This window comes from Elephantulus edwardii, unplaced genomic scaffold (assembly GCF_000299155.1).
Source record: "Elephantulus edwardii isolate Elephantulus edwardi_28Jun2011 unplaced genomic scaffold, EleEdw1.0 scaffold00133, whole genome shotgun sequence".
Lineage (NCBI taxonomy): Eukaryota > Metazoa > Chordata > Mammalia > Macroscelidea > Macroscelididae > Elephantulus > Elephantulus edwardii.
Genome location: NW_006399883.1, coordinates 6,854,559 through 6,876,232, shown reverse-complemented (window position 1 = coordinate 6,876,232; position 21,674 = coordinate 6,854,559). Strand labels below are relative to the sequence as shown.

At 43.0% G+C, this 21,674-nt stretch overlaps 1 protein-coding gene across 1 annotated transcript in view; it reads right to left on the bottom strand.

Annotated features, from left to right (window-relative positions):
• SLC37A1 (solute carrier family 37 (glucose-6-phosphate transporter), member 1) overlaps positions 1–21,674 on the bottom strand; it is an 80,874-nt gene that overhangs the window by 55,704 nt on the left and 3,496 nt on the right. Inside the window, exons 2-4 of the mRNA XM_006894048.1 lie at positions 15,461–15,542; positions 2,489–2,621; positions 1,724–1,802 (exon numbers count right to left, since the gene is read on the bottom strand). Of these exons, the coding sequence (XP_006894110.1) occupies positions 1,724–1,802; positions 2,489–2,621; positions 15,461–15,542 (294 nt within the window). The remainder of the gene's footprint in view (positions 1–1,723; positions 1,803–2,488; positions 2,622–15,460; positions 15,543–21,674) is intronic.

Sequence of the window (21,674 nt, the reverse complement as noted above, 5' to 3'; positions counted from 1 at the left end):
CTAGTACATCCTCCAAAATCATACCCTAACCAGTGGCAGGACCAGGACTCAATCCCAAGTAGTGGGTTCCTAGAGTCTACACCCCTAACCACCTTGCCATGTTCCTTCTACTGCATGCAGAAGACGACGTCTGTTTAAGGTCATGTGTGGTACTGAAAAGCCATGCAAACGGAGATACCCAGTGCATGCAGTGCAAACCGATCTGATTCAAACCCAAACCAAATCAAACCGTGGTCACTGAGTCAATCTCAAGTCACAGAGATCCTAGATGACAGAGCAGAACTTCTCTGTGGTGCTTCCAAGGCTGTAACTGTCAACAGCTTCATCTTGCTTGGTCCACAATTAACATCCTTGGTACCAGCAGTCATGAAATCAGGAAATGCACTGCACTGGGAAAATCTGCAGTTAGGGACCTCTCTAAATTATTGAGGAGTAATGATGTCAGTTTGAGGGCTAAGGTGCATCTGATTTAGACCATAGTCTTTCCAATCACTTGCTATGCATCTGAGAGCTGGACACTGAATAAAGATGACAGAAAATGAATTGATGCCTTTGAGTTGTGATGTTGGAGAAGAGTGTTGACTGGCCAAGAGAATGAACAGATTATGTCTTGGAGAAGGTGCCGCCAGAGTGCTCTTTGGAAACAAGGATGATGAGGTTTTGCCTCATATACTTTGGACATGTTGCTGGGAGGGGCTATTACTTGGAGAAGGACCTGATGCTGGGAAGGGTGGAGGGTTGGCACAGCAGAGGAAGACTCTCAATCAGATGGATTGATGGAGTCGCTGCCACAATGGGTTCTAGTGTGTCATGGAGTGTGAGGATGGCACAAGAAAGAGCAGAGTTCAGATCTTTCGTTCACAGGGTTGCTGTGAGTTGTACTTGGCTTAATAGCATACCTAACAACAATTTTTAAGGGAACAGAGTTTCATCATTCTCTCATGGAGCAGTTGACTCACTAGAACCATTGACCTACCTGGGCTCCTTAGAGCTAATAGTAATTTGGAATCTGTGACTTGAGATACATAATCAGATGATGGCCACTGAATCCACAGGACAGGAAGGGCACCAGAGGGATACCACAGAGAGATACTACCCTGCAGATTCACACTGCATCATGAGCACACAGCCAAGCAGGCAGATCACCAGGGACAAGTGAACTTCGCGGTTCACGTTGACGACACGGTGCCTGACCTGCCTGCAATCTCTGTCGTCACCTCGAAGAAGATGCTAGCTGGGAAGCGAGAGGGGGGAGCCGTGCAGTCCTGTGCATGCTTTTGTTACTTGTCATTAAACTGACTTCAAATCATGGCAACACTTTGTGTACAGAGACCATAGGTTTGCAAGGTTTTGATCCTGAGGAAGCAGACTACCTAAGGGACTACCAGGCCTTTCTTCCCAGGAACCTTTGGATTAGTTGGAACTGTTGACCTTTCAGCCAGCTGTGGAGTGTTTAACTATTCACAGCACTCACCCACCCACTGCTGTCAAGCCAAGTCAGTTCTGACTCACATCAGCCCTCCATCAGGTTTCAGAGGCTCCCTCCTTACAGGATGAGACTGCCCATCTTTCCCTAAAGAGTGGCTGCTGGATTCCCTTTCGTACAATAGCTGAATACCCTGTGTACCACGCCAGGCCTCCTTGTTAGCACCACAGTGCTTCTAAATGGCATAGACTATGTAACAGGTCAAGAAAGAGCCTTAGAACACCCCAGGCAACCTACCTCAGGTACATGCCGATGGCGTACGCACAAAGGAAGGCGTAATCCAGGGCCCCAAGCAGCTGCTGATAGTTGTCCTTGTCTGATTGGAGAATCAACAGGAAAAGGTCATTTATTTATTTTTACATCCTGGATCAGGGCAATGATATACAAAACATCTGTTCTCAACGTTTGTGTGAGACGCTCCCAAAGTGCAGTGGAGTGGTTAGAATACAGAAGATAGTGCAGAATAGCTTCTGTTTGGCTTCTTGGCAAATCATTTGGAAAATAAAATCACCATACTGTCAAATAATCACTAAATAGGCATCATCTAGATTACATAAAATCCCATTGTTAACAGTGGTATATGACTGATTTTGTCTTAAACGTGAACCAGGATTTCCCTCGACTCCCCACACCTCGGCCCTGTGATCTCTTCTTTCCACCCATGACTCATGCTCTATCAGCCTAAACTTCCAATTCTGACAAACAGAAAATGCAAATCACCCTTGGCTGACTCCGGCAATCCATGAGTCTTCTTACGGGAGGCAACACCGCTGCATGACAAGGCCTGCTAAGTGAGTCATGCAGAGCTCTAGCAGCTGAAGTAACGGTAATTGTTTGATGGGAGGGAGCCGTCACTGGGGACGCATTCCCCATCAGAACAGCAGAACTGCTGCTAAAATTAGCAAGGCCCCAAGAGCCTGGCGACGCTGCCATTACCCAGTATCTCCGGGACGAACTGCTTCAGTAGCAGGACCAGTGCAGGATTGTTGACATGGGACTCACCAAACGGCGCCCAGCCACAGTCGGTCCCATTGTTGGGTCCTTGTGAAGAGAGTAGGTAACCAGCTTGTTTGCTTGGACTGTTGAGCTGGACTTCATGCTCGGTCACGGTGACACAGTCCTTGTGGAGCTCACCCTAGAACATCCAAGAGGAGAGAAAACATGTACCCGAGTGAGAACTGGAATGAGATGCAGGGCAGACTGCCACTCTTCCCCTCTGGCCAGCCTTCCTCTGATCACTGCATTTTAGGAAGGGGACCCTGGGGAAAGGCCATGGGACCTTCAAGAACACCTACTGCTAAGGTCACAGTGTAGGTGAGACTATAGAGAAAGTCAACCCAAGTACTTACACAACAAAAACACGCATTACACAAGATGAATGCTTGCACCAGCTTTGTTCCCAAGAGTCTTGAGCTAATAGCCTATGATCTTTGGAAAGTCCATAACAGAAGAATGAAGACATTTTTGTTTTGTTTTGTTTTCAGGGTAAAATAGTAATAATAGATTTATTAGAAAGTTACATCCCAAATGGGATGGACCTCCGCCCCCACCTCTGCCCCCAAAAGGAAGTATGGAGGGAAGGCCAAGAATGGAGGCATCTGTCACTGTGTCAATCCACCTCACTGAGAGTCTTCCACTCTTTCAGTCACCTTTTCCCATATGATATCTTTTCCAAGGACCAGGTTCTCCTGGTAATAGGCCCAAAGTATGTGAGACAACGTTTCACCATCTTTATCTTAAAGGAGCATCCTGGTTACCCTTTCCTCCAAGACAGACCTATTTGTTCCTTTGGCAGTCTACGGTATAGCCATTATTTTTCACCACCACCACAATTCAAAGCCATCAGTTCTTCTTCGGTCTCTCTTCTTCCTTGTCCAAGTTTCAGATGGATGCAACACTATAGAAAATATCACACTTAGATAGTGTTCACTTTAGTCTTTAAACTGTTATCTTTTCTCTTAAGCACTTTAGAAAGGTCCCTCACAGCAGATTTTTCCGAGAGCAATATGTCTTGATTTCTTGACTGGTGCTGCTGGGCTGATTACGGATCTAAGTAAAATTAAATCACTGAGAACTTCAATCTTTTCTCCATCTATCATGATGTTGATAGATTAGGTTCAATGCTGAGGGGTTTTGTTTTCTTGGTGTTGAGATGTAATCTATATTGAAGGATGTTGTCTTTGATCTTCTGCACTAAGCATTTCAAGTCTTCTTCACTTTCTGCAAGCAACAGTGTCTCATCTGTATAATGCAGGTTGTTAAGTATTCCCTCCAATTTTGATGCTACATTTTTCTTCATAGAGTCCAATTTCTCAAACGATTTGCTCAGTATGCAGACTGAACAAGTGTGGAGAAAGAATACGGTCTTGACACACAGCTTTCCTGATTTTAAAGCATGCAGTGTTCCCTTGTTCTCTCTGAACAGCTTCTTGGTCTAGGTGTAGTTTTCTCATGAGCACAGTTAGGTGTTCTGAGATTCCCACTCCTCATAATTTCTTATTCTCCACACAGTCAAATTTTTTTTTATAGTCAATCAAACCTATTTCTAGTGTTCTCACTGACATCAGCAATGATACTCCTTGTGCCCCCTTGTGCCACAACCTCCTCTGAATCTAGTCGAACATTTGGCAGTTTTATCTATTCAATAATTTCTATGACGATTTTATTTGCATGTGATATTAATGATAATGATTCATGATAATGCTAAATAATTTCTGCACTCTGCTGGATTAACCTTCTTTTTTGAATGGGAACAAATAGAGATCTCTTCCTGTCAGTTAGCCAAGTAGTTTGTCTTCCAAATTTCTTTTTATTTGTAATTAAGTTATTTATTTTTTTTAAGCAAAGAAGCCTTTATTGTTGCTTTTAGGCTTTCGGATTCAGTTTTCTGACCCAGGCTGGGGAAGGGGGTGGGGGGAGGGAGAGAGAGAGAGAGAGACAGAGAGACAGGCTGGCAGGATGGGTCAGAGACGTTCACATCCCAAATTTCTTGACACAGACTAATGAGCATAGCCAGGGCTACATTTAATTGTTAAAACTCCTCAACTGCTTTTCCATCAACACCTGGGGCTTTGTTTGTTTGTTTGTTTGTTTTGTTTTTGCTAGCACCATCAGTGAAGCTTGAACTTCTTCCTTTCCACCTCATACTTTAATAAGAATGGATATTTGGGAGACAAGGTCACTAGTCCATCATGTTATCCAGTGTTACAGGCCTAGGCACTCGTCTGAGAGGCAGCAGGTGGAATGAAAGTTATAAGACCTTGGTTACAAAAGCTCTGGTTTGGAACTCCAATGTGATGTCTGAATCAGCTGCACGAGCTGTAGGAAGCTTACTCACCACTCCAGCCTCAACTCTCTATGTATAGCAGGTTCTGACTACAGTGATGGTGACTAGCAGGTCATTATTAGCACAGTGCTAGTACAAGGAGTATTTGAGAAAAGACAGTCATTACAGGTGGATGTAGAAGCAGGACTGTAACAGGAAAGACCAAGAGGACGTGAGCAGGGTTCGTGCTCCATGTATTCATCAGAAGAGGAAATGACACTTGCAGCAAAGGCTTGAGAAAGTAACCAGCCCCATCTCAGTTCCCCCATGTGCAGAGAGGGCTGCTCATACCCACTTACACCCACAGGGTTGAGGGGCCAGAACTGATGCAGGAGAAACAGCCACCCAGATGGTAGCTGGGCCCAGAACTGAAGCAGGAGAAACAGCCACCCAGATGGTAGCCGGGCCCAGAACTGATGCAGGGGAAACAGCTAGCTGAACAGACAGATGGCCAGCTCCGTAACATACAAAGACGCAGACCAGACTCCACCTTCCAGTGTGAAGTCTTCTCCAGGGGTTTCCACTCACTGCTACCTCCCTCCTGCTGGGCATTTTCTTTAAGAAAGACTAAAATAAGCCAAAAACACTAAAATAATTCTAAAATGAACAGATATTATAAAATTAATGGATATTGTGATCACGCATTCACAGATGATAAACTTTGAAGTTACCTCAAATTATTTGTCTAAAATAACACAGCTGAGAGGTAACATCAGGTCTCTTAAAAACATGATTTTCAGCATTGTTACACTGTACATGAAAACCAACCTCAAAGGGTTTTGTTTAAAATTAAATCTTCCTCCTCAAAAAAAAAAAAGACTTTGTATCACATAATCCACAAAATGGGAGTGAGGGCATAAAGGAGGGGTCCCCCTGTGACTAGGGAGATGCCCTCTAAGGGGCCCAGATGTGCTTTAGTGACTACAGGACCTATCCTTTAGTGAGAGAGGCCTGGAGACCTAGCAGACAGTGAGCAAAGCTGGCCCAGATAAGGAGGGGACCAGAAGATGCCTGTGGGTCAGGGCCCAAGACAACAACAGTCAAAGAGGTCCACACTGCACTTGAGGGCAGCAGCCGCCAGATTCTGTCTCTGTCTTTGCTGGGCTGCTGGCTAGCACACCTCTCCACAGCAAGCAGCTAAAAGCAGCCAGCCACCTCTGAAAGGCTGCCTTCCTATCAAGCCCACTGGACACTGTCTGAATTTGCAGACGGCCACACAGAAACATGTCCTGGTATAACAGGCAGGGAGCCAGCCAGGCGGGTCACGGTCATGCTACAGTATCTACCAGTGGTCTATTCTGCTGAAATCTACACTTCACACTAAGCGGCTGGCATAGGTTCAGTTTTACAGTCAAATGGTGATTTGTCAGACAGCTGCCCTCCCCAGAGCTCATCCTCCCTGGAGACCCAAGGTGTTCTACCTTGGTAAACAGACCAATCATTCTCTTCCCAGGCACATAAGCCCATTCTCTGTTCCCACTTGTTCCCCTCGTTTGCTCTTTCTCTGTTTCTCCCTACGTCCCTTCTCTGTCCCACCTGTGCCTTCTGCTTCTTTTCTGTCCTCATCTCTGTCCTTGCTCTGTTCTTGTTTATGCCTCACTCTATTCCCCACGTATGCCCTTGCTCTGTCGCCACATGCCCCTTTCTGTCCCATCTGTGTCCCTGCACCCAGCCTACGTGAGAATAGCTGACCAGTACCCTCCCTCTCTGTATAGCAGCACGCTCAGCATGTCCCCATCCATGGGCCATGTTACCTTAGCCTCCCCTCTATCAGTATAGGTCACTTCTGCCCACCTTTCCCTGCTGTTATAGAAGCCAATCTGGCTGTGTCATGAGGCCTCACTGCTACTGCTGTGACCATAATTCCCTGACACGAGGGGCTGAAGGACGGACGAATGGGAAGTCCTCTCAGGCTCTGAGCTTGCAGGGCTAAATGCGAGCACCGAGGCTTCTAACTTAGCCTTTTAGGGAAGCAAGGGGCAAAGGAAGTTTGTAACTGCTGCTTAAAATTGCAATTTCACAACCACTTTTTATTATCAACTGTTCTCAGGAAGGAACCTTCCACTGAAACCCAAGGAATGATTCTTGTTTCACAAACAAGCAAGAAGGCTTTCTAGGTTTGGTTTCTTGCATGTTGAGAGGCAGTCTAGTACTCGGTTAGGAACGTGAGCTTTGGCACAAGCTGGAATCCTGTGCCCTATGGGCTTTCAAAGGTGTTTTTAGACTCTCTTCCCAGAAAGAGAGTTTACCCCTCCTGGAAAGTGCTCAGGCACTGCAGCTCTGAGCATAGCGGGATGGTTCCCATAGACACTTGCCCCTGGAGGGCCTCCTCTGAACCTCGGCTCTCATTTGCTCTCTCAACCTACCTCTTCCCAGACTTTCCTCTGCATTAGAGAAAACATAAGTGTTCCTTTCTTAAAGGCAGCCACAAAAGTAGTAAAAAAATTTAACGTTACTGTTGTAAACAGTATCTTGAGTTTTTTAATAGCCACACATAAATCTTCAACAATCTTACTGAATTTCAGTATTTTGACAAGTTTCATCCTAAAACGCTGGTGTTTGGGGGACAATTAAGACTTACTTAAACTAAGATGAACTGATCATATAAAGATCTCAAGGTGAGTGAATTCTCACCGTGTTCATTATGTTTCAGTGAAATAACATCAGTTCTCCACAGCCACTAGATCTTTGGAAAAATCTCTGTGGTGAGGGCATCAACTCCCCTAGGAAATGATAGTTTTCATAACAGTCAGCCGTTCTCTTTGCAAAAAAATTCTTACACAGGTGACTTCTGTCAATTTATATATAAAATTAAACAACATGTTACATCAGATATTCATTGAAAATGAAATAATTTGAAAGACTACCTGGCAAGGATTGAAATGCATTAGCGGAATTTATGCAAATTATTTCCATGTAAACTCTCATGGAATTTACTTTCTGGAGCCACTGAGGTTGGATGAACCCTTGAAATCACTGCCTTAAGATACACTTTAAACCTTAAACCAAAACTATCCCCTAAATCTTAAAACCAAGCTATGGGTGTTCATTCAAGATCTCATCTCTACAGGATCAAACTGACAATGCATAAAGATTAAATAAAAATCTTAGGAGGCAGTAAATTTATGTTAATAGGGAAGGGAAAACTCAGAAAAGGAGGGTAAGAATAGCTGCATAACTTTAAGAATGTAGTAAAAATAACTTATTTGTACACACACAAACTGTTGAATTATTAATATTATTCTATCTGAATTATTTCAACAATACCACAGACTACATGACAATGTAGAAAAAATGATTAAGCTATGCTTAGGAAAGAAAAGAAGGATATAGTACTGTCAGCAGGCCCTAGCATCATGTTGTTGGTGCTGTGGAGTTGTTGGTGCTGTAGACTTGTTCATGCTGTGGCAATGTTGGTGCTGTGGAGTTGCTGGTGCTGTGGAGCTGTTGGTGCAATAGTACAGTTGGTGCTGCAGAGTTAGTGATGCTGTGCAGTTGTTGGTTGGTGTTGCGGAGTTGTTGGTGCGGTAAGTTGATACTGTGGAGTTGCTGGTGCTGGGGAGTTGGTTCCAATTCACTGACCCTCTCTATATATCGAAATTTTGCCTGATCCTGCCACATCCTCACAATCTCAGCTGTGCTTAAGTCCACTCTTGAAGTCACTGTGTCAATCAATACCTCTTGTCAATGGTCCTCTTTGTTTATGGTCCAACTTTCACATGCACATGAAGCAACCAAAAATTACATGATTTCAGTCAGGTGCTTCTTAGTCATTAAACTGGTATCTTGGCTTGTTAGCACTTTAAATAAGTCCCTGGTAGCAGACTGGTCCAATGCAACATATAGTTTGATTTCTTGACTACTGTTACCATGGCACTGACTGTGAATGCAAGGAAAATGAAATCATTGGCAACTTCATTTATCATGATGTGTTTATTGGTCTAGTCTTGAGGATTTTTTTGTTTTCATTATGTTGATATGTATCCATTCTGAAGCCTTCTTCTGTAAATGCTTCAAGTGAGTCCTCTCCACAAGCAAGGTTGTGTCATCTGCATGTTGCAGCTTGTTGATGAATTAATCATCCTGCAATTGTGATGTGATATTCTTCTTCATATAGTCCAGTTTCTCTCATTATTTGTTTAGTATACAGATTCACTAAGTATGGTGAAAGGATACAACCATGGCATATACATTTCCTGATCTTAAATCATGCAGTATCCCTTTGTTGTGTTCAATCAATTGTTTCTTGGTCTATATACAGGTTCTGCATGATCATAGTTAAGTGCTCAAAGATTCCAATTATTTTCAGTGTTATCCATGATTTCTTATGACTCACACAGTTAAATGGCTCAACAGTCAACAAACCACAAATAACCATTCAACTGGTATTGTCTGCTTTCAGTCAAGACCCATCTGACATCAGCAATGATATCCCTTGTTTTACAGCCTCGTCAAACCCAGAATTTAGAAGGTTAGATGGGAATGGGAGAGAAAAGGGGACTACATCATGGCAGAATACACAACATAAACTTCAAGTCCTATGTAACGTGTATATACTCAGGGAAGTGAGATATTAAACTCATTACCATCAAGTGAGAACTGACTCAACTGACCTTCCACCGGGTATCTGAAGTGTTACACTACACAAGAGGAAACTGCCCCGCTTTCTCCAGTGAAGCCATTGGTGGGTTCGAAGAGGTGAAGACTTTGAGTTACTAGTGGGGCTGTCTACTAACCATATGCCCAGAGCTCCCTGGTAGGTGCCGTGGAGGTGTTGGTGCTGTGGAGGTGTTGGTGCTGTGGAGGTTTGGTGCTATGGAGGTGTTGGTGCCATGGAGGTTTGGTGCGTGGAGGTGTTGGTGCCGTGGAGGTGTTGGTGCCGTGGAGATGTTGGTGCTGTGGAGGTGTTGGTGCTGTGAAGCGGTTGATGCCGTGAAGCTGTTGGTGCCGTGGAGGTGTTGGTGCTGTGGAGGTGTTGGTGCTGTGGAGGTATTGGTGCTATGGTAGTACTGGTGCTGTGGGTTTGTTAGGGAGACAGTGGGATGTTATTTTTACCTGTGGAGTCCCTGCTTGATGTAAATGATTAATGTAAATGACTGCTAACTGAAGGAGCAGAGGCTACAACCCACCCAGAGGTGCCTCAGAAGAAAGACCTAACTAACTGCTTTTGAAAAATCACTGACAACTCTAGGGAGCAAAATTCCGTTCTGACACTTGGGGTTTCCATGGACTGTAGTCAGTTCCACAAAAAGGGGTTTGCTTTGCCTACTGATCACAAACTGATATATCTTGCCTGAAACACACACATACACCTCCCCCACACCCCACCCCACTACTAGGAATTGAAAAGAAACCACTTCCAGGGATTCCAAGGAAAATACAATGGACAATTTTTTTCCCCAAAGAATAAACTAGAAAACAATGAGCCCCTTTCCATTCTATTGTTGAGCAGATCTGTGTAGTCATTTAAGCAGAAACATCAATTATATGAATAAATATCTAATGAAAACTAGTCTTCAGAATCTGTACTCGAGAAACTAACTTCCCACTGAGCAACTCCACTCAGCACCACCTGGGCCTTGAGGCTGCAGCCTTGGAGGCTCCTTCTCCTACGCAGCCCCACCCCTCTAACAGGAAGTCACTGGGCCTGACACAGAAGGGACAAGGATGTTTCAAGGCGAACAGAAGGAGGAAGAGGATAGTTAGATTGTGGATTTAGGCCTCATTAAGTCTCCTCCTTTTCCTCCTCCTCCCTTGGGGGTGGGGGCTATAAGTTTCAATCTGCCTTCAGATCATGCATAAAGTAAGAGTTCAATGGGGATGTATGTGTATGTGTCTGCATATCTATAAATAGACAGATCACACGCTCTCATGGCTTCTTGTTGCTGTTACGTGCCATCAAGTCAAGTATAATTCATATTGACCCTATGAACAACAGATCTGAACCCTGTCCTATCCTGTGCCATCCTCATCCTCATCCCACAGCCAACACAAAGGTAGAGGTTTGAATCCACCAACTGCTCTGTAGGAGAAGGATGGGCAATCTCCTCCCATGCTATTTACTGCTTCTGAAAACCCACTGGAGAGTCAGCTATGGGTTGGTTCTGACTCAACTGATGGTATATATATGTTGTCATTGTTGTACCACTTAATTGTAACCAACTCATAGCTGACCCTCCATACCAAACCAGAGTGGGTTTTCAGGGGCAGATAACCATGTAAGAGGAGACTGCCCATCCTTCTCCCACGGAGCAGCTGGTGTCTGGAACAGTGAGCCTCCAAGATCGCAGTGCAGCTTCTTGCCACTAGGCCACCAGAGCTGTCTCTCTATATACTTGGAGAAAGGGTCAGAAATTGTGCTGTCAACTCAAAAGAATGTGGTTCAAATCCACCAGCTGCTCCACGGGAGAAAGATGGACAATCTCCTCCCAAGTGATTTACTGTGTCTGAAAACCTTCTGGAGGCCCAGCTATTATAGGTCAATTCCAGTGTGAAGGTCAAGAACAACTGACATGTTTAGTAAACTCTGTATGGTTCCTAAGGCAAGGTGGGTTCATTTTTCTAGTTAATACTTTATTTAATAAGGTCCGAGTTAAAGAACACGCCAAAGAATCATCTAGGAAAAAATCCTAAAAGGGAAAGAAATAAAAGTTTCTCAAAGCAGAAGACCAGGCAGATTTACAGAAAGAAGTACCTCAATGTGGGCAGATTCTGTTCAAGTCAGTTCCAGGAGACAAAAGAAATTCTCACACACAGAGGTATATACAAATACAAACCCTGCTCACAAATGTATACGGAAACAGAATACACAAGGAAGAGGATTATTCTTCAGAAATGGGTCACATCACATACACTTCTGTATATCTTAACTCCTCTCCCTCAAAGACTTCCTGGAAATCCTCCTGAGTCAATTAATTCTTTTCAGTAATTGGACATTTCATAAGATGGACTTACCATCATTTAGTCAACTTCTCACTTGCTAATTAAACTCACTTAATATCTAGGTTGTTTTGGTGTTCCACCTCTCTCACTCACTCACACATACACACACATACACACACCCACCCCTTTATGCTTTTTCTGGTCACTACAAGTAACATGGCAATAAAGATGTTTATGCAGATATCCCTAACAATGGGCAATTTTCTTTTTATAGGTGAAATTCTCAGGAGTAGGGCTGAGGGTCATGTGTAATTTTTAATTTCAATGGATGTTCCCTTTCCAAAGGGTAAGGCACTTTCCCATTTTTATCAGCAATGCATGAAAATGCTCCTCTAACTAAAATCCCAGAGGCAGATGGTTCGAATCCACCAGATGCTCTGCCGGGAAAAGGAGGGACAATCTCCTCCTGTACCAGCCAGATCTGATTTGACGAAAATGCTCCTCTATTATAGCCAACAAAATGGACTGTCATTCTCCTACATGTTTTACCCAGTGATAGGTATAAAGTGAAGGAATATTGGGATAAATGTTGGACTATTAACTGAAAGGTCAGTGGCTTGAACCCACCAGCCACTCTGCGGGAGGCAGATGAGATGAACGGCTTCCGGCTTCCGGCAGGATTCACAGCCTCCACAATCACATGAGGCAGTTGGACTTTGCCCTACAGTGTGGGCCTCAGGATCTATATGTGCTGTGGTTAATCTTTTTTTGTTCTAATTTGCATTTTTGAATGCTAATAAATTTGAACATAGCTTGTGTATTTCTTGGAAACTTGAATCCCAAGTCTGTGAACTGCCTAGTCATAGCCTTTGTTTATTGTTCCTGAGTTTCTGAACTTTACACTCCTAAAATGATTATTATTTTATCCCTGGCTATTTTTTTTTCTTAAACATTTAAACCTTTCCTCCATCTACAAATCATTTTTTACAAGGAAGGATAGGATTCTTGGGAAGAGCTTAGGCTACTGGGGTCTCAAATCATGTGCTAGAACCAAGGAAAACGGTGACATGGACCAGGGACAGTGTGGCCAGCTCTTGTCAGCCACACACAATGACAAAGCCCTCAGTGGCCGTCAGAAAATAAAATCTGATACACTGATAATACATCTAAATTTGTATTAGAAAACTTGCCATTTTGAAAGTTCCAAGGTTCTCCTCATCAGAAAGCTGGACAGTGACTAGGGATGAGAGGAGAATTGATGCCTTTGAGCTGTGGTGCTGGAGAGGAGTACAACACTGAATATACCATGGACTGCTAAAAGAATAAACAAGTTCATCCTAGAGAGGGTAAAACCAGGCTGCTCCTTGGAGGCAAGGATTCTGAGGCTTCTTCTGACATACTTTGGGCATGTTGCAAGGAAGGGCCAATCCTTGGAGAAGGTCATTATGCTTGGGAGGGGGAGGGAAAGCACAAGAGAGGATGACCATAGATGAGATGGATTGATTCAGTGACTGGGGTAATGAGGGTAGGTGTGTCAGGTTGGCTCAGGATACAGCACAATTCAGAGCTGAGCTGTTGTACCTAGGGTCACTATGAGTCATAGGCAACTTGATGGCACATAACAACAACAAGAACAACATACTGAGTTATAAAATTTGCCATTTTGAATGTTCCAGGGTTCTCCATATTGATTACTATCTAAGTATAATGCTGTCCAATGAAAAAACTCAGCAAGATTTTGCCCAAATGGGGAAAAAATCTTCGTATTTATATGACACAATATCTAAGAGGTATGAAAAAGGCAACACAAAGTTTAAGTCATTATAATAAAATGACTGGAATCCCTAGGTAGTGTAACCAGTGAAATGTTCTCAGCTGTTAACTAACTGAAAGGGTGGAGGTTTCAGCTCACCCAGAGGCTGCTCCAAAGAAAAGTGCCCGGTGATCTACTAAAAGACGAGCCACTGAAAACCTTACTGCGCGGAGCACAGGTCTACTCCACACCTGCCAGAGCACAGTTCTACTCCACGACTATCGAGTCATTCTGAGTTGGCATCAACTCCATGACAACTGGTTTTAATCCAGTTATTACAGTACTGGCATGAATCTGTAGAAGAGAACAGAAAATCTAGAACACTTGAGCAAGATGATGGGAAGAACACAACTTATCGGCTAACTACTACTGGCGGCTCAGGTTATCCAAGAAATAAAACTGAATATTTAGCATCATAAAAGATGATGGATTTTAGAGCTGTTTGTCATTAAATGACAAGTTTATTAGGTCAGCACACCTCTTTCAACACCCTTATCTCTCTTTTGAAAATAACATTCTGTGCTTTTATAGTACAGTCACCTATACAACTTGAAGGGCATAGAAAATTTCTGCTTCCTTGAGGTCAAGGAAGAATTTGGAGATATGGTGCAGCGGAGGGGTGTGTGTGAATGAGTGATGCTTCCTATGCACTGGACCTTACTGGAAACAAGGAACACACTGGTGTCCACAGAAGCAACATGTCCATGCTGGCTCTCTCACAGGCTCCAGGACACAGCAGCTGCTCAGAGCTCAAGTGCCTGGTGGGTGGGCGTGGAGGAAGCAGGACACAAAGGTCAACACAATTACAGACCTGGTTCTGGTTCCCTGCCAAGTGCAGGAAAGTGAAGGAAGGGGCTACGTAAGAGTAAATGAGCTTTCTTTGGCACTGGACAATTTCCTTGTTCCTTGTACATTAAAATAGTCAAAAGCCATTCAAGTCTACACACTGGTCCATAAGCAAAACAATGTCATTTTCAAAAGGGTAAGAAAATTATCCTGCCTTTTTTCCAAGCCACTCTGGTTTTTATCTACTTTCATCTTCTCCTCTCAAAGATTAATTAAATACCTAATTATCAATCTCCTGCTCCCCCATCATTAAAAAAGAAATGTGGTGCTGTAAAGGATAATGGAGACTCACCACCAGGGTAAAAATGTAATCAGATTTGAAACAATTTAGGAAACAATATAACTTTGAATCTATTTCAGAGGGATAATGGCACAAGGGAAAAGAACGTATTTCATTAAGCTTCCCGATTATGAGACTATCAACTAATGTAAATGAAAGTATTTCCTGTTCTAGTTGCCACTGGTCAACACTGACTCAAGGAGACTCTGTGAATGTCAGCATAAAATGGTGCTCCAAAGGGTTTTCAATAGCTGACTCTTCAGAAGGAGAGCACCAGGTCTTCTGAGGCACCTCTGTTGTTGTTGTTGTATGCTGTTGAGCTTTCAGAGGCTGTAAACAGCACAGGAGGAAACTGCTCATCTTTCTGCCAAGGAGCAGCTGGTGGATTTGAGCCACATGCCACTGGGATAGCAGCACAGCTCCTTACCCATCAGGCCACCAGAGCACCCTAAGGCACCTCTAGGGAAACTGTCAACCTCTCAGCCAGCAGAGGATCACTTGGCCATCTGCACCATCCAACAACTTCTAAAAGAAAGTGTGTTGCACCAGTTTGTTAGGTGCCATGGAGTTGGCTCCAACTCAGTTATTCTATTTACAACAGAAGATTTAAATGTAAATATTTTTAATTTCAGGAAAAGGAAACTGAATATTCAAGCAGCAAGCAACAAAGTTATTTGCTGCTCTCCCTGCAAACAAATCTGTTTTCTTCAATTCTCTATCTACCACCTCTCCTCCAATGATCTCAGTAAAGCAACTGTTTTCTTACCCAGGTTATAAGCATGATGTAAACAGCTTGCGGTTTGAGGGGCTTGCTTCATGATATCTTACCTTAACAATGCTGATAGGCTTTCTAGATAAGTGAAAACTTGCATACAGCAAAAATGTCAAAAAAAAGATGAAGGCTCTGAACCTGAAACACAAAACAGTGGAAGAGCATGATACATGATACATTAAAAATAGACTTTAACTGCATTCTAAAACTTTCTAAGCTATTTATAATTCAGCCAGTATCCATTCTATTTATAATACTGCTACAAGATTACAACATTAATAAATGTACTATTTTTGCTTTTGAAACCAAACCACTTAAACTTTTATTTACAAAAACAAAACTATAGTCATTTTGGGATTCAGAGTATGTGCATACCTATTTACAAAGGAGACAAATGAGATTATTTACTTTACAACGAAATCAACCACAAGTTTCTTAGGCAGCCTGCTATTCTGTGCACTTAAGATCATATTTATTTTTAACTTTTTACTTCTCTCCAGCTTTCAGAAGCACACAAGCAAGACAGAAATATAAATATTTGGCTGGCCTCAATGAGAAAAACTTGGTGATGCTGACCAGGTAAGAATAAGGTCAATGAGAGAAAAAACACAACCACTAGGCTTTCCTGCTCCCAAAGAGGGTGTTTGCTTTACTGGCCTCAAGAACAAGTGGGGAAGTGTCAGATACATTTTTTCAGAATTTACTCCTTTTTTTAGTTTAAAGTTTTATTCCGATGGTAAAGAGAATGAGTCACTCACTGCCAGACAGTCTGAACCAAACCACCTCATAGCTGACTCTTGAGCAAGTTTTCAGAGGCTGTAAATCACACAGGAAGAGATTCCCCATCTTTCTACCACAGGAAACAAGAGAGTATCTCTACTTAACTCTGAGCTTAGGCCCTGCTCTCCACCCTACCCAGACAGCCCAGGAAGAACAGCCTCTGAGTGACTAGATATGGTTTCATGAGTCCTGGAGCCCTGTGCTGAGTTCTTAGGTCAGCAAGGTCATCAGTGCCAGCAGTCGTTTGAAAGTGGTCCTCCTTCTTCTCGAGCTGATAGGTTTGCACACCGCTTTGGCAGCCCTGACCTAGTGGGTCTCTGGTCTGTTCTCGTGCCTTTAAGTGGGAGAAGGGAGAAGCTGAGCTGTCCCCCATCCCTCGGATGCTGCCCTGTGAACACAGGGGATAAGAAAGCATGACCAGGGCCTCTGGACTGCTAGTCCCAATGTACCAGGAGAACTTAGCCCATCTGGGAGAAGAAACCACCAACAGGTTCCCCGGGTTCTGTGGGAGCAGCTGTCCAGCAGGATCAGGTAAAGGACCCCCTGACACAGCACTCTGGACTTTTCCTAGAGACAGAAGATAGGCCTCCTAATGAGGAAAACCTTTTAGCTAGGATCAGACCAACCAAACCTCCTTCCTTTACTTCAAAATTCCTCCTTCCTCCCTCATTTTCCATCTTATTTACATAGGAAGCAGGGGGGGGGGAGCCAGCAACTTGAGGTTGTGTGTTTCCCTTAAACAGTGTCTGACCACAGCTTCCCACCAGGCCCTTTTAAATCACAGACACAGTGTTCTGGGCCTGGTGCCAACTGGAGGCCACCTTAACAGCCTGTCCTGGAGAGGGAGCACACCGTTCCTTTCTGCAGGAACACCTTGAATCCTGGGGGCACATCTAACATTCCCAACAACCTACCCAAACCCTTTTTACCATTTTGTAATTCTACCCTTATGTTGTTCTTTCTTCTTCCATTATTTATGAAGCAAGGCTTTGAGAAGACTTTTGTTTGCTTTTATCCCTCACTATCTTTATTGTGGTTTTGTGTTCCATTTAGGCTTATGAATATTGTAGCAAATACAATTAGAAATCTCTTTAATGCTTCGATTCATCAGTGCTCCACGTACTTTTGTTATTTCTATAAAACTACAGCATTCTCCACAGCTGCCAACAAACACAATAAGAGTTAACCCCAAGTTTCCAGCAACTAAAGCATGACTTAGCAATAGACCACAGAATAAATTTGTTTGTTTTCTAAGCCTTCTTAAAAGCGTTCTAGGATATCATGCATATTTTCAGATGCAAGTTGGCTCCAACTTCAGGGAATCCAGGAAGAAAATCTGTCAATGTGTTTGAGTGGTGTGTATCTCAGTCATGCACCAATGAAGAATAATCATATACTTTTTGGTGGGAATTACTGAGCAAGACTGCTTGACATAGAAATTATTCCAAAGTGACAAACTCAATTTAAAAAAAAGAAAAAATGACAGACATGAAACTCAGAAGCGTCTAAAGTATCATTTTCAAATATCCTACACCAGGAAGTTCCTAAGTTAATAATATTAGCTCATCCTTTAGCTAAAGCACTGTCTGTTGCTATCATGTTTCAAGCAATTAATAATGAACTTGTGGGAATTGGAGTTTTTGCAGGTGTCCTGCCCCTCAAACATTCATCAATAATCTTAGAATCTGTTGATTTTTTTCCCCTCTGACTAGTTACTACTCTGATGGCTACAGAATGGTGATGTTCTGACTCCAGCATTCCTTCTCAACTCATTAGCCAGCATTCTGCTAAAAGGAAGAGCTTCCCGTTCTCTCATTTGGTCATTTATTCCTGTCAGTACAGATTCACTAGGCTCTTATGTTACTTATACCCTATTAGTAGGGAGCTCTGGTAGCCTAGTCAGTAGGGAATTGCATAGCCAACCCAAAGGTGAGTGGTTCGAATCTACCAGGTGTTCCATGATGGAAAGATGAGCAATCTCCTCTTAAGTAATTATAACCACTGGAAACTTGCTGGGATTGGTTTTGACTCAACTATAATGAGTTAGTATCATTTTGTTTAAATCCAGACCTGGCTAGTGAAGGTCCTTTCATAATTATTTCCTTATTTTCTGTCACAAGACGTTGCAAGTTCATCTTTTATTTTCTCTCCTTACTCCTGGCATCTTCTATGTCTCCAGGGATCACTAAGAAAACTCATTGTAAACAACTCATGGTTGACCCTCCAATGGGTTTTGAGAGGCTATAGATCACACAGGATAAGTCTGCTTATCTATCTTTCATGGAGCTACTGGTGGATTTGAACTGCCAGTGCGGTGCTACCATTTGGGTTAGAAGCACAACTCCCTACAGATTACATCATCAGTGCTTCTTTATAGTTGGAAAGGTACTAATATCTGGCACTAGATGTGTGTGGAGTTAAGAGTATATTCAAAGTGGCTTTTCTAGCCCTTGCCTGACTTTGTCATATGTTTGGACAGGAATATGTGAATAGGGCATGTTATTCTATCCACAAGGGGACTGGCTAGCTCACCAATCCATAAGAGCACTGGCTTGTCACTTCATTAAATTGAGTATATCCAACAGCAGAAGAAAGAAAACTCACCACCAGTAAAGAAGGACAAGCAAGGGAATGCAGCTCATCCTTCAGGACCACAGCAACAACCATAGCAGCTCAATGGAGAACCAGAGACCTGACATGAAGTGGAATTGACCATGGGACCACTACCCCTCATGGACAGAACCAGAGCTAAGCTAAGAGTCTTTGTCCAAGCTTGTTGGACAACTTCGGGGTGGGAGGTGGGGAGCCAATATTGAAGGGACTAAGAACTTTGTAACACTGGCCTAAAGCCATGAGGCTCAAGGCTGAGGTGCCTGCAAGCACATTTTGGAAGCTGTCCTGACTGTATTCTACTACAAACCTGGATTATAACCTCTTGCCTTCCCCAACAAGGTTCTATGTGGTGCACAAGCTATCACCTTGGATTTGGGGTCCAGTAAAGCAGTAATATTGGTGTTGAGTTGAATAAAAAGAAGTACGAGAGCATGATGGACATGGCTGACCTCATGGGAATTGATTTTGTGTTGCTGATGTTGTTGCCGGGACAGTTCCCCTTTGTAAAGTTGGCAAAGGTCAGGCATGGCTGTCCTCACATGGTCCTTGTTCTTTTTACAATGTGCCACTAGGGAATTGTTCCCAGGATCTCTCACTTTTATACAAACATATCTCCTATTTCTTGCTGTATCTATTCAATTATATATTAGGGAGCTCTGTTGTCATGGTCCACAGGAAGCTGCACTGCTAACCCAAGGGTGATACCTTTCTAGAAGCTGGACTCCACCAGTTGCTCCAGGGTAGAAAGATGGGTAGTCTCTTCCTGTGTGATTTACAGCCTCAGAAAACCCTCTAGAGGGTCAGCTAGAAGTCAGCTCTAACACACAAAAATAATTAAAAAAAAAACTAAAAAAAAAAAAAAAGAAGTCAGCTCTGACCCAATGGAATAGTACTTGAATGAGTACTTCTTCTCTATCTGTGAATTCTCCTACCATAAACTGCTGCCAAAAAAAAGCATAATCTGAATATGATCATGACTAATTATCAGATATTACCAAAACAAGAGGCATTTATAACATGAACGTCCTAGCCTTTTAAAAAATGAAAGATAAAGAAAGGCAAGGGACTCTTCTAAATTAAAGGAGACCAACACTACAAGACAACTAAATCCAACATGTGGTCCTGGACGGGTTCCTGGGCAGGGATGGGAATGCATTGGGGCTATTATTGGACATTTGATATAATTTTGAAGAGAGAGTGTGGATAAGAAATAGAATTTCAAATTATTTTCATTTTTATGACTGTGCTATGACTTTGTAAGAGAATGCTTTGCTTCTGGGAAATACACAACACACATTGAAGTACTTAGATATTAAAAAGTATGATGCCATGTAGTCCACAATATGAATTGAAGCTCAACATCAAGAAGACAAAGATTCTCACAACTGGGCCACTGACAACACCATGATGAAAGGAGAAGAGATTGAGGTTGTTAAGTTACAGCTTGCTTGGCTCCACACTCAACACTTTTGGCACCAGCAATCAGGAAATCAAAAGAGGAATTGCATTAGGTAAATCTGCCGCAAGAGTACTGAAAACCAACGATTTCAGTCTAGAAACCAAGGTGCGTCTAATCCAGGCCATGGTCTATGCAATTACTTTCTATGCATAAGAGAGCTGGACAATGACTAAGGATGACAGAAAAATAATTGATGCCTTTTAGTTGTGGTGCTGGAGAAGAGTCTTGAACATACTATGGACCACCAAGAAAACAAACAAGTCTGTTTTGGAGAGGGTGAAATGAACTTTCTCCTTGGAGGCTAGCATTTTGAAGCTCCATCTCATATACTTTGGGCATGTGCCCAAGAGGGACCAATCCTTAGAGAAAGACATCATACTCAGGAAGGTGGAAGGACAGACAGAGATCCCGGATGAGATGGACTGATACAGTAACTAGCGCAAAGGGGGTAGGTGTGTCAAGAGTCAGTGAGACTGGCTCAGGACAGGGCAGGCTTCAGAGCTGTTGTACATAAGGTCATATTGAGTCATGGGTGACTTGATGGCACATAACAACAACAATGGTGATGATGTCATGAGAAGCACTAGATAGACAGTGCTCACCTACCACTCCAGGATCATAATATTATTGTTATAGTTAAGTACTGTTGAGTTAGAACTGACTCAAAGCTGACTATCCAGTAGGTTTTTAGGGGCAATAAATCACACAGGAGGAGAATGACCATCTTTCTCCTGTTGGGCAATTAGTGGATTAAATTCACATGCTTTTGGAGTATGTAAAAAGAGCAAGGGTCACATAAGGACAGCCATATCTGACTTTTACCAACTCCACAATGAGAAACTGTCCCCATTAACAACATGAACCACACAAAACCAATTCTCATGAGGTGTGACATGGCCCTCATGCTCCCACACCTCTTTTTACTCATTCTAACACCCCTGTTACTTCTCTGTTGTAGTTGTGTACCACAGAGTGAGAACTGACTCCTAGCTAATTCTCCAACAGGTTTTCAGAGGCAGTTAATAAAACAGGAGGAGACTGTCCATTCATCTCCAGCTTACTACTTATTACTGGGTCCTTCTTTCTTTACTACTCTACTGGGTCCAAAATCCATTGTGATATCTCACAGACCACATAGAACCATATTGTTGCTGTTGTTGTTGTCTCGTTGTTATGTGCCGCCAAGCTGCCTGCAACTCATAGCAATTCTATGTACAACAGTTCTGAACCCTGCTCTATCCTGTGCCAATCTTATCATCTCTGATACACCCCAGTCACCAAATCAATCCATCTCATCTAGGGTCTTCCTCTCTTGCACTTTCCCTCCACTCTCCTAAGAATGACATCCCTCGCCAAGGACTGGTGCCTCCTTGCAACATGTCCAAAGTATGTCAAATGAGGCCTCAGAATCCTTGCCT